At 51.5% G+C, this 13,014-nt stretch overlaps 1 protein-coding gene across 1 annotated transcript in view; it reads left to right on the top strand.

The window, feature by feature from the left end:
- Positions 1 to 5,498: 5,498 nt before the first annotated feature.
- Positions 5,499 to 13,014, top strand: part of LOC105477754 (glutamate receptor interacting protein 2) — a 114,697-nt gene continuing 107,181 nt past the window's right edge. The window contains exon 1 of the mRNA XM_024791533.2: positions 5,499 to 5,578. Within this exon, the coding sequence (XP_024647301.1) occupies positions 5,524 to 5,578 (55 nt within the window). The 5' untranslated portion in view covers positions 5,499 to 5,523. The remainder of the gene's footprint in view (positions 5,579 to 13,014) is intronic.

Raw genomic sequence — 13,014 nt, 5'->3', positions numbered from 1 at the left:
TTCCAAAAGGGAGTCAGGCTATGCTTTCCCCATGATTGCCTGGTAGTGATGTGAGAGGAGAGGAGGCAGCTTCCAGCTTCAGGAGCTGGAGGGGAGGTGAAGGTCAGCCTCTATTTCCTTTCACTTCTCAGCCCTGACTGGACCACACAGAGAGCGTCAGACTCCAGGGAAGCAGGACAGGAGAGGGCACCTGGGTCCCCTTTCTTGCTCTACCCCACCTCACTCAGTGGCCTTGGACGAACCATGTTGTAGCCCCTGTCTCGTCTGCATTTGGCAACAGCTGCAGAATAATCTTCCAGGTTCCTTCCAGCTCTAGGTGCCTGGGATGCCTTTCATTGAACATCCCAGACCCCTTACCTTCTTGTATCTTAGCCACACTGCAAGATTGGGGGTTACAAGCCCCACTTTAAAGATGGATAAACTGAGGCTTGGAGAGGTGCAATGACTTGCCTGAGGTCATATAGCAAATAAACTGTTCCCTTAGGATGTGAGCTCTGTGACAGCAAGGATTTTCATCCAAATCAATGATGTACTCAACACAAAGTACAGTGCCTCCCATGTAGCAGATGTTCAACAAATATCCAGCGAGTGAATGAATGGAACAGTGGAGCTGGGAGCTGGGATTTGGATCCACGACTGGGTGACTCTGAAGCTTTTGCTCTTTCTAATGCTTAGCATGGTCTCCAGGTAGACCAGCTGAAAATATGTGGATTATATTTTTTGGAAGAGGAAGGACATATAAAAATATAGAATATGGGTTGCCTGATAGCAATCATCAGGGAAGGAGCAAAGTGAAAGCTCAGGGTAATGGGGAAGCCAGTCTTGGACTTACAGCTTGAATAGAGAAGCGAGGTGTGAGGCCTTGTACAGGAGCTTAAACCAGAACATGAAGGCTTTTCTGGAGCTTTGCTGGGTCCTGCAGTAATTGCAGAGTGATTGTCAGTGCGTAATTGCATGCAAATATCCCCTGGAGAGCCCACTGGCACCGGGGCAATTACCCTTGCACAGGGACCTCAGAACTTTTGTGATCTCTCACTCCTATTGATAAAATTATTTGGGAACACATGCCCCCGAAATGTGTATGTACTTGTAAACTGAACAGATGTACCATTGTCAATCCATATATTAAATACCAGTAAAGCTTCCTTTCTTTATAATTTTAGATAATAAAAAGAAAGATAACTAGTAATAGTTCCTTCCTGCACCCCAGTGGTTTGGCTCAGCATTTCCTCACTCACCAGACCAAGTTGTGCCCGGCCCCCTCCAAAGGCTGGCAAGTTCCTGGGAAGTGCACCAGCCCTGTCCCTCCACTCCCCAGGGAGCCTGGCTGGGGGCCTGGAGGCCAGGCTGGGGCTGAGCTCCTGCCACCTCTTGGTGAATAACCTTGGATGAGCTTGGTTCCTGCCTGTGACAGGTCTTACAGTCCTCACCCAGCCTCCTGCACAAGGTCATGCTGAGACTCATTCAGAGGCTGTGGGGTGCAGTGGGAAACATGCCCTGGGTACCACGAAGACAACAGCAGCCAAGGAGGCCTTCAGATCAGCTGGCACTGCTTCCCCTGCAGCTGTGGTTCCTCAGGTGCCTCTCCCATTTCCACGATATTAATACAACTAATAATAGTGGCAAACACTTACATAGCACTTCCCGTGAGTCAGGCACCAAGAACTTTACATGTATTGACTCATTTAATCTGCACAATAACCTTATCAGGGAGGTATTTTTAGTATCACCATCCCCATTTCACAGATAAGAAAACTGAGGAATAGTTCAAGAACTCACCAGAGGCCACACAGTTTGGAGGGGATTTGAGATCAGATAGTCAGTTTCCTGTGATTTCTCCTCCTATTTCTTTCTTTTTTTTTTTTTTTTCTTTTTTAAGTTCCAGGGTATATGTGCAGGATGTGCAGGTTTGTTACATAGGTACATGTGTGCTATGGTGGTTTGCTGCACCTATTAACCCATCACCTAGGTGTTAAACCCAGCATGGATTAGCTCTTTTTCCTGATGCTCTCCCTCCAGCTTCTCCCCTATTTCTATTCTTCTGATTACATCTTCCTGTTATGGCTCCATCACCACTACCTTTTCCCTCTGTCCCCTGCTCTTGCTGCCATTCTAGTTACTATTCTTATTATATGATTCCCTCAAACACTGGGCTTCTGTTTGCACCTTCTCCCTTTACTCTCCCTACCTGATGGCTTCGTCTCCTCCTTTATTCCTCCCCTTCCTACTGCAGGTCTTCCTATTCATGTCACCATTCTTTTTCTTATCACTATTCTGAACAGTACCTTTCCTAGTATCGCTCCTCTTCCTACTACTACTTCTTTTATCCCTCCTCCTGGTAACTAATTTCCTCTCTGACTCCTCCTCAGCCCTGTTGCATTTTCTGTTACTACTTCCTCTATTCATAGGACATCCTCTGTTACTCTTCCTCCTCTTCCTTCCTCTAATGCTCTCTTTCCTTTCATGGGTTTCTAGAATAGTTGCAAATTCTTTGTCACTCCTCCCATGGGAGGTGGGGTCTGCACCCCCTCCCCTGGAATCTAGGCGGCTTATGACTGCTTTGATGGATACGGGATGGCGGGAAGCACTGGGACACGATTTCTGAGGCTAGGTCATCCAAGGGGAGGCAGCTTTCACCTTGTAGAGCTGGAACACTCGCCCTTAGAGCTCAACCCCATTTAAGAAGTTTAACTGCCCCAAGGCCACCATGCTATGAGAAAGCCCAGGCCACATGGAGACACTGTGGTAGGCACTGGGGCAACTGTTCCAGCTGAGTCCAGTCTTTGAGTCATTCCAGCTCAGATGCCAGGCACCAGTGAGTGAAGACCCTCCAGATGATTGCAGCCCCCAGCTACTGGGTCAGCCCCAACTCTACCCCACTCTACCCTTTGAGTCTTCCTAGCTGAGGCCCTAGACCATGTGGAGCTGAGACATATTCTTTCTGCCTTCTGTGCCCAAATTCTTACCCCTAGAACTCACGACCGTAATAAAGTGATTGTTCTATGGCACTTATGTTTAGAGGGGCCTGTTATATAGTGTTAACAGGACCCCCTGCCTCTTCTCACGGGGAGTTCCTGGGCCAGCACCCTGCCCTCCTAACTGGTCTACTTTGCTGGGGCCTCCTTTCCTGGCACTGGCATCTTCGCTTCTCCCATTAGCAGTTCCAACTCCGTCATCCTCAGAGCAGCGGGCATCTTCGCTGTGGAGGCCATCAATCTAAGTGCAGACAGGAGTGATTCACAATGCTGCTGCCTAGGGAGGCTCACTTCCTTGTCAGAGAGAGCTCACAGCCATTAAGACAAGCTCTGGAGTCAGCACTCCTCAGACTCAGGCCTGCCTGCTGATCTGCCCCTCCCTTACCCAACCTCCTGGCCTTGCACCCTATTTACTAAAGTGGTTAATAATTCAGGATGAATACAGGGCTGCAAAGTGACCCATCGAGGGTCTTAGGAACACAAGTAAGAGACAAGCATATCGATGGACTTTGTGAGTAGCGCTGTCTGGGGATGCTGTGGAGCTAGGCAGATCTGGGTTCAAATGCCCATTCTGCTACTCCTGGTGGTGTGACCTTGGGCAAGACATTTAAACTGTCTGAGGCCAAGTGTCTTCATTTGTGAAATGGGGATAATTATATCAACCTTGCAGGATTATTGGGGACCTAAGATCATTCCCTTCCTCACAAAAGTGGAACTTCTGCTACCCAAAGTTCGGATGGCTTCACTGATAGTATGAAGATGCCTGGGATTCCACCACTGAACTCTCTTTTGGAACAGAAGCAGCTGGGCCAGCTCTGCTCGGCCCTGTTAGAGCATTATGATGATCCCTAGTTTGCAGGTGGGGGTCTGAGGTTCAAAGAGACAAGGTGATTTGCCCAGAGACAGACAATTTAAACCTGGCAAACCCAGGGTTCAAGCAGAGGCTGCTTGCTTTCCTCCCAACTCTCACAGAGGTTACCATGGGCTCTGCACTGACCACCGGGGTCATATTTCACTGTGCTGTTGACCAGCAAGACCCTCTTCCTCTCTGAGCCAGAGCAGGGAGAGAGAGCATCCTGGCATATAGGCTGATTTGACTGGGTGGGAGGAGGCAGCCTTTACTAAGGTATAAACACTTTAAATATTGTAAGAATTTGTCTATTTTAAAATTTCAACTTTTTTTGTGTGTAGATGATATATTTCTAGGGTTCAAAATTTCAAGAGGCACAAAGGGGGATTCAATGAAAAGTGGGCCTCTCTTACCTGCCCCTGGCCTCGTGAGTCCTCTTTTACAGGGGGCCAATGTTTCCATTAGAGATAGTTCCCCACAGATCTAAGCAAATATGAATGAAGCTTTCCCTCCTTTCTGCACCTTACAAATACTGTCCTTCACTTTGCCTTTCTCACTTAACAATGCACCTCAGAAATGGCTCCCCACAGGGACACAAAGAAGGCCCTCCTCCTTTTCAGGGCTGTGTAGTACTCCATTGGCTGGATTTGTGTGTGTGTGTGAGTGTGTGCGCACATACATCTTTTCTCTATTCATTCCCTTGGAGAAAGCAAATCTGACTTCTGAAGACAGGTGTTTCTGCTCCATCCCTAGGTGGTTCATCCCCAGATGCCTCTGAGATCAGATGAGCTCAGTTGCCTCAGCCTGGTGGAGGGAACCATTATTATCTCCACCACTTCAGCCTTTGCTGTGTGTCCAAACACAAGACCTGTCCTCTCTGGGCCTCTTAGGCCTCATCAACAAGATGCAACCCTGAGGCCTCCTTCCCAGGACAGAGCTGAGAGCTCCTCTGGAGGTCTTAGACCACTTTTGCCTTTTACAAGCCTGAGACCAAGGGGCACTTACTCAATTCATTGATTTTTTTCGGTAACTTATTTACATTTTCCTTCACCCATTTACTCACTTATTAATTTGCTCATTGATAAAGTCACTGACTCATTCATTCATTCACTCACCCATTCACTTATTGACACATTTATTCAGGCCTTGATCCACTCACTCGTACATTCCTTCCTTCCTTCATTCGCTCATTCACTAACTTATGCACTCATCCATACACCTGTGTATTCACTCACTCATGCACTGATTCATTCATTCACTCACTTATTCACACATTCATTCATTCACTAATTCGTGGTGATTAGAGTCATTTGGGTGTGAGTTGGAGAGCCCTGGGGTGGGGGAGACTGAGGACGGTGTGTGAGGCGGCCCGCTGGATGTCAGCGAGGGTGCGAGATGGCTGGGGCGCCTTCGGGCTCCCCTCCAGCCATCCTCGCCGCGCCCGCCCCCGCCGCCACCCCGCCCCCAGCGCCCGGGAAAGCGCGCGCTCGAAGAGCGTCGCTGCTCAGCCGCGGGCTCGGGAGCCGGAGCGGAGCGCCTGGCGGCCGCCCTGGCACCCCCACCCTCGGCGGCCGCCCATGCCCGCGGCGCCCTGGGCCCGCGGCCCTCCCCAGCGCTGCGCTGCGCCGCCCTGCCCGGCGGGGGCGGGGCCGGGGCCGGGCTGGCGAGGCCGGGCCGGGCCGCAGGGCGGCCGCGGGGATGCGGGGCTGGCGGAGGAACCTCGCGCTCTGCCTGCAGCGGCTGCCGGACGAAGGTAGGACGCGGCCGCTGCCCGGCTGGTGAGCGCGGGCGCGGCGCGGGGTGCAGAGGGCGGACCCAGAGCTGAGCTGGCCCGGGGCGTACACGCGGAGGGCGCCAGGGAGGGTCCCCGCGGTAGGGGAAGACGTGCGCCGGCACCCGAGGAGCGGGAGCGGGGCGCCCCAAAGCGGGGAGCCTGGAGGATCACCGCAGGACGTGCGCTGCGGAGCGGAGCTTGGTCCGGGAAAGCCAGCAGTGGGGCCCACGGGGCGCGCGAGTGTGGGACGCGGGGCAGGACGCCCACCGGGGGCTGGAGCGAAGGGTCTGAGCCCTCGAGGGGGCACCCACCGGCCCGGCCGGCGGGTCGGGTTCCTGGAGCGAGCCCTGGCTGGGCGAGGCGGGCACGTGCCTCACCTGCTCCCTTCAGCCAGCCCGCCGGGTGTCGGGATGTGCCCGCGCTCACGGTGGGGGTCCTTTGGCCCCCGAGGCTGCGGTCCCTCGCGCCCAACTTTCCTTCGCACGCCCGGGGCCACCCCCAAGCCGACCCCGGAGTCCACAGTTACTCAAAGTTGCGAGGAGGCAGGGGAGGGGGCTGACTCGCCGCACTGTCCCCCTGCCCGGGCCTGCCCCTGCCGCAGCGCTGCGGCTCAACTGCTGCGCGGGGCCGCCCGGGCTGCTCCCCGCATACCTGTTGTCTGACCGCGAGGGGACGGGAGGAGGAAGGAGGACCCGCGCCCGGGTCCTGCCACTGCTGAGGAAAAGTTTGGATTTGGTGCTAATGAAGAATTCCCAGAACTGGGAGTCGGGGGCAGGGTGAGGTCACAGTGGTGGCTGCCCACTCCCTGCTCACTTTGGGGGGCATCATGGCTGACTTAGAGGCCCCTCAGACTGTATACATCGCCCTACCTTTGACCTTCACAATCACCCCCTTAGGAGGGCGCTATTTTTCTTTCACTTTACAGGTAAGGTCACTGAGCCTCAAAGAGGTAAAGCCCCTTGCCCAAGGTCACACAGCCAGCAGGTGGTAGAGCTGCCCGGGAACCCAAATCTATGTGACCCGCAAGCTTTTGGTAGTTTCCAGCGCCCCCCTTCTTCCAGTCTGCCCCCCAGGTTGGGCCTCTCTCAGTTTAGTGGGAAAGTTCCCATTTCCAGCCCGGGCCTAGAGCTCCTGTGTGGGACTTGGGGGAAGGTGGAGGAAGACGGAGAGAGCTGGTGCCTGCCCCTCCTGTCCTGTCCCAGGGCCAAGTAGGATCTGTCATCTCGGTCCCACTGAGGTCCTGGGTTGTGAGGGGCTGCAGGCAGAGCCCGTGGAGGGTCTTGCTTAGACAGCCATTAAGCCTAAGCCAGTGCCTCAGGCCCTGGTGGGCCTATAGGTGTGCCCAGCGAGGGAACAGGCCCTCCACTCCTCGTCTGACCTGAGTTGGTGCAGATGGAGCAGCAACTCAGGGTAGAGAGGGTGCCTAGGTTTCCTTCCCTGAGATTGAAGAAGGAGGCAGGGGAGAGGGGATGCCAATAAGGAGGGGGGCGGTGTCTTGGAGGGGGGTGGTGTCTTGGGGGACTGCCCCTACTCAATGGAACCGCCCCCAAGGAGCAGAGCTAATTAAGAAAGAAATCTGGCAGAGCCAGGTGCCCACCACCAACTTCCGTCTGAGCATGCCCTGTGATCTTGGACAAGCCTCTCTCAGGCTCACTTTCTGCCTCTTTAAAGGGGTGAGGGGCAACCTGTCCTGTTGGGGACCTAGGAAGGATGAAATGAGGCGCCCTGGCAAAGCACGCAGTCCAGAACAGGCTTGGAAGTGGGGGCTGTAATGTCCTGAGAGGGAGGATGTAGCTCTCTTGCTCCTGACTCCCCTCACCTCGTGTGTGTGTGCGTGTGTGTGTGTGTGTGTGAGAGAGAGAGAGAGAGATAGGTGAGGCAGGTGGATGGTGTGTGCAGAGTGCATAGAGACATGTGGGTGGCGTGTTTGAGATGCATGTGGGTGTGTACAGGGCACGTGTGTGACATGTATGAGGCATGAGAGTCTTGTGACACCAACAATGGCTTTGCCCAGCACTGAACACATCTCTTGAGAGAAGGCAAATGCCTTCCTCAATGCCAGGAGGTACCCCACATTTGAGTTTTCCTTGGAAAATCTGAGTTGGGATTGATCCTCGAGCTTCGCACTAAATCAGAGGGTGGCTGGTGTATCCTCCCGCGCCCACAGGAAATTACTATTTTAAAAAGGCAAAGTCTCTGGCTTTCCCTGGGTCACAAGAAAATTAGTCCCCGTGGGCTGGGTCTTAAATGAGAGGTTTGGAGATGTGAGTCCTGCTTGACAAGAGGTTGTAGGGAGAGGTCAGCCAGGCCCAGGAGTGACAGGGATAGATGCAGGGACAGAGATGCCATCCCCCTGGCATCTCTCAGAGAGGAGCCCCAGCCAGCGGGAGGGATGTTTTGAACAAGACCAGCTCATCTGCCTACGAGGTTGTATAATTTAAAGCCTCAACAAAGAGGAATGGGCTTGAAAACCAGACTCATGTCCTTCTTAAGTCCCTCTGATTACTATGTGACCTTGGGGAAACTACTTTATTTTTCTGAGCTTCAGTTCTTTCATCTGTGAAGTTGGAGGGGCAGCCTTGCGGGGTGGTCAGAAAGAGTTAATGCTCATATCTCCTAGCACAGGACCCAACACAAAATAGGTGCTTAAGAAATGCCAATTCTCTTCTCCCTTTCTTGATTATTATATCTGATTTAACTTCAGATTTGGAGAAATGATCCGATGTATTGTTGGGCACATTAGTCAGAGGAGAACTCAGGGCTCAGGGTGGATTTCTGGGTCACGAGTGGCCAGCTTGAGATGTTCCAGTGCTAGGGTTTGGGGGGATCCAGTAGGTTTGTGTCTACCACGTGGCTACTTGAATTCATGGCCTACTCTTGCCCAGTGAGATTGGACAAGAGTGTGGTTACACACACCACAGACTTACATAGCACACGTGTCAGAATCACTCACACAGGGTTTAGAATCTTAAACAGCAGTCATCTTCCTCGAAGAGAGACATATGTAGCTGCTGGGATTGGGATACTTTGTGATTCTTGCTTTACGACGTTTTTGAGTTGTGTGTGTATGTGTGTCTGTGTGTGTGTGACTGCGTGTGTGTGAGACTCCATACTTTCCAAGCACTGGGCACCCTGAACTTTTGTTATTTGAGGGATTGGGGGTAACTTGAGGCTAAGGACTGGCTTTTATTTTTCTGATTGTGCAGAGACCAGCAGGAGCTGACAGACACACACGCACACACACACACACACACACACACACGAGAGAGAGAGAGAGAGAGAGAGAGAGAGAGAGAGAGAGAGAGACTTGTGCTTCAATGAACCTCCCCCTTGACATTTTCTTTCTTTTATTGCAGCAAATGCTTCCAGAGGACCCCTTTCCAACTTCCCCTCCCCAGGCTCTGGCTAGTCTCTGCACACAATCAGAAAAATAAAAGCCAGTCCTTAGCTTCAAGTTGCCCCCAATCCCTCAGATAACAAAAGTTCAAGGTGCTCAGTGCTTGGGGAGTGTGGAGTTGAGGGCGGCAGCAAATTCCTATCGGGGAGACTGCTCAGAGGAGGAAGGCGCTGCGACCCAGTTGAGAAGGTCAGATTTCCACCGGCAGATTCTTCCTGTGGTGTGGCCTGATTAATTTCCCTCCTTATGCTGGTCCTTTCTGTCTCTAATAGACCCTTGAAATGTTAGCCAGAAGTGTTATAGAAGTCATCAGATCCAAGCCTCTTATTAGAGAGATGGGGGAAACATAGATGCAGCAAGAAGGAAACAACTTTTTATTCATGCAACAAATATTTACTGGGCCTTGTTCTGGGTATTGGGGGATAAAGCGGTGAACAAGACAAAGACCCTGTGGAACAGAGTAAACTAGAGTTTACATTCTAGAGGGGGAGACAAAGAACAAGTGAGCAAATAAATGTGAGTGGGAGAGTTTCAGAGAGTCATCAATGATATGAAGACAACACAGGAATACAGGGTGATGTAGAAGAGAGTCCTGGGGGAGGGGGCTTCTATAGACAGGATGGTCTAGGATGGTCAGGGAGGCATCCCTGGAAGGTGACTTTGAGCTGGCACTAAAGAGTGAGAAGGCTCAGCCACACAAAGAGCAGAAGGAAAAGCAATGCAGGTGGAGGGAACAGCAAATATAAAGAAAAGCCCTGGTTTTCAGGGGGTTGTGTGGGGAGGACAGTTTGACCTGTTGGAGGAATAGAAAAAAGAATTTAGGAAGGGAGAGAATGATAAGGTTGGAGGAACCAGATCATGAACAATCAGATCAGTGTAGGGCCTTGACTGCCATGTAAAGGAGTGTGGCTCTTATTGTGATGGGAGCCCTTGAAGGAGGGGCTCCAAGGGAGCTCTTGGGAGACCAAGAGCTTGGGCTAGCTCCGAAAACGACCAAGGTTTTGGGTGATAGAGATGGTAGTAGGCAGTGGCATCCCAGGCAGAGAAATGGCATGAGTAAGGAAGGGGGTGGAGGTGAGAAAGCTGTGGGAGATAAGGCTGTCAACGTTAACCAAAGGGTTTGAAGTCTTTGTTGGGGGAGGGGGGGATCTGTCCAGGGTGCTGATAGACACATCCAGTGTTTCTGCAGTTATGGACTGCTAAGGGAGAATGGCTGTGTGTGTGTGTGTGTGTCCCCCTGTGGTACCCAGCTAGCTGATGTGTCCCTATGCTGGTTACCTAGGAGACAACAGGAAGACGATAGGGCGGCTTTTGATTGGCTCCTCACTCCTGCTGCTCATTTCCCTGTCATAACCGCAGGCAGAGGTTACAAATGGTCCATGCGGTCATGCCAAATGCTGGAAGAGGGGCCATGAATGTTCATTGCCCCAGGTCCTGTGTGTGTTTGTGTGTGCGTGTTTGTGTTTGTGTGTGGTTGCCAATGCGTGGGTGCATGCACACTTCCTGAACAAAGCGGCATCTGGAGCTAATGAACTTCCTGCTGTGAAACATCTGCTCATTGCCTTAAATCAGGTAGTGGGGGCCCAGATAAATTTACAAAGAACTAGTTAGACTTTGGAAGGAATCTTTTGTTTGGGTTTAATAACTGCAGTGTCAACACCGGAGCTGATTTTAAATGTCTCCTTGTACCTCCAAAAAATGCAAATAAAGCTTTGAATGGCGGAAGTCATTTCCCATGCCATGGACCACGATGTCAGCATGCAGAATTGCCCCCCCCAACCCCCACCCCAGCCGAGAACTGTGATATAGATTGTAGACTTGTTTTTCTTACCTTCTCCTTTAAAATCATCTGTTTGTTTTGCTTTGTGGGTAAAAGGACAAGGAATCTACACTGTAATTTGGCTTAGAAAGGTGGTGGGGAAACACAAAACCCATCAAAGTGATTTCTTTGCAGTTGGCTTTCCGAACACAAAAAAACAGCCTCAGGGCTGCAGAAGATTTAGCATTCTCAGTCTCTCTTCCCCCTGCCCTGCCTCCACTTTTCAGGGGTTGGCAGATGACACAGTTGGTGAGGAAGGAAACAAGGATTCCCCCTCGCATTCTTGGCTTCTCTGTCCTTGGCTCAGGTTTTAGCATGCCACGCATGAGCTTTCTCTGTCTCTCCCCTGCCATCCTAATGGGGATTTTTTTCCCCATTGGAAAAAATTATTGTATGTCTTCTGCCCAGCTCCCTATTTCGCATGTCTCTTCTACCACTTATCAGAGATGTTTTATCTGAAACACATACTGGAAGGTGGTTTTCACCTGCCTACACATTGCTTATTATGCTCCATTACTTACAGTAAGGTCTCACACTTAAATGCCCTCACCCAAAAGGTGAGTGAAGGGGACCCCAGTGCCTTTGCACTTGCTGTTCCTTTTGCTGGATTGATCTTCCACTGGTTCACTAACTCACTTCATTTAGATCTATGCAACTGGCTGGGCACAGTGGCTGCTCCTATAATCCTAGCACTTGGGAGGCCAAGGCAGGTAGAGTTGCTTGAGCTCAGGAGTTTGAGACCAGCCTGGGGAACATGGCAAGACCTCATTTCTACAAAAAAATTTTAAAAATCAGCTGAGTATGTTGTCATGTGCCTGTAGTCCCAGCTGCTCAGGAGGCTGAGGTAAGAGGATTCTTGGGCCTGGGAGGTTGAGGCTGCAGTGAGTCATGATTGTGTCACTGTACTCCAGCCTTGGGGACAGAGTGAGATCCAGTCTCAAAAAAAAAAAAAAAAATCTATACAACTGTCCCCTCCTCAGAGAAGCCTTCCCTAACCATCCCACATAATATAGCAGTCCTTTGGTCCTGTGAGTTTCCTATTCCTGCCAGCCCTTTGCACTGCTAGGTTTTATGTTAAGTGCTCCTGTATTACCTTTCTCTCCCTCTAGTAAGTGCTGTGAGGACTGTGCTTGTGTCTATTTTGCTCTCCACTGTATTCCCGGTGATTAGTATATTGCATGGTGCACAGTAGCTGCTCAACAGGTCTTTGTGAAGTGAGGGAGTGAGATGGGCCTGGGGACAGTGTTGGACCAGAGAATGTGGGTCTTATGGGTTCTTGATTCAATCACCAGAGTTTCTGATTTTTGGAGAGAAGCTAAAAATCTAGAGTTTAACATACTGTCTCTCCCAATTTTAAAATGTTAACTACCAATCCAAACAAAAAAACCCCAAGGATCAAACGTACTCCCTTTTGAGCTGGATTTAGCCCAGGAGTCCCTACTTTGATGCCTCTGATACTCAAAGCCCTGTGATTGGCTGCAGTAACCTTTCTTCCCTTCTTACCCTGTCAGATGGCTTGCTCCTTCCTACTCAGAGCCTTTCTCAGGCAGCTGCCCCTGCCTGGAGTTCCTCTCCTATCCTCTTCTTCACCCTATAAGTGGTGGTTCCCTCCAGTTCTGACCCCAAAGCTAGGCCTGTGGGTGCAGCTTCCTGTTGTCCCCACCAACATGGCAGAATTAGCCCCTCTGACTTTGTTGGAACAAAAGCATGTGCTTGTATCTCCCTTACTGGATGTAGAGCCTCATGGGGGCAGGGACTCCGTGCCATTCCTCTGTGAGTCTGAAGTACCAGCTCAGAAGCCAGCATGCAGTAGGTGCTCACTAGGTGAGTGGTGAATGAAATAAAGAAGAGAAGGGGGAGGAAGCAAACTTTGTGAGCCAGGCCCTGGGCTGCCCCTGTTCACATCTGGCCCTCCCCATGGCCCCATGACAAGGATGCTGAGGCTCAGGGAAAATGGCTTGGCCGGAGCTGCTGGTCTGCAAGGGGCAACCTGCGGAGCCAGGCAGCCCCTCCCTGCTTGTGTGTGTCCCCACCCCGCTTGCTCTGTGGCTATAGCACACTTATGGCCACACCATGGCTGGGTGGGTGTCTCAGACAGTGCCTGAGCCGGGGGCAGTCTGTGGTCCTTCCCAACACTGTGAGTGATTCCCGTGGTGACTGCCTGACCTTTCGGGGCCTCAGTAATTTTGTTTTTTTTTT

Source organism: Macaca nemestrina, chromosome 2 (assembly GCF_043159975.1).
Source record: "Macaca nemestrina isolate mMacNem1 chromosome 2, mMacNem.hap1, whole genome shotgun sequence".
NCBI lineage: Eukaryota > Metazoa > Chordata > Mammalia > Primates > Cercopithecidae > Macaca > Macaca nemestrina.
Note: the sequence above shows the minus strand (reverse complement) of the source record. Positions and strands in the feature narration are given on the sequence as shown.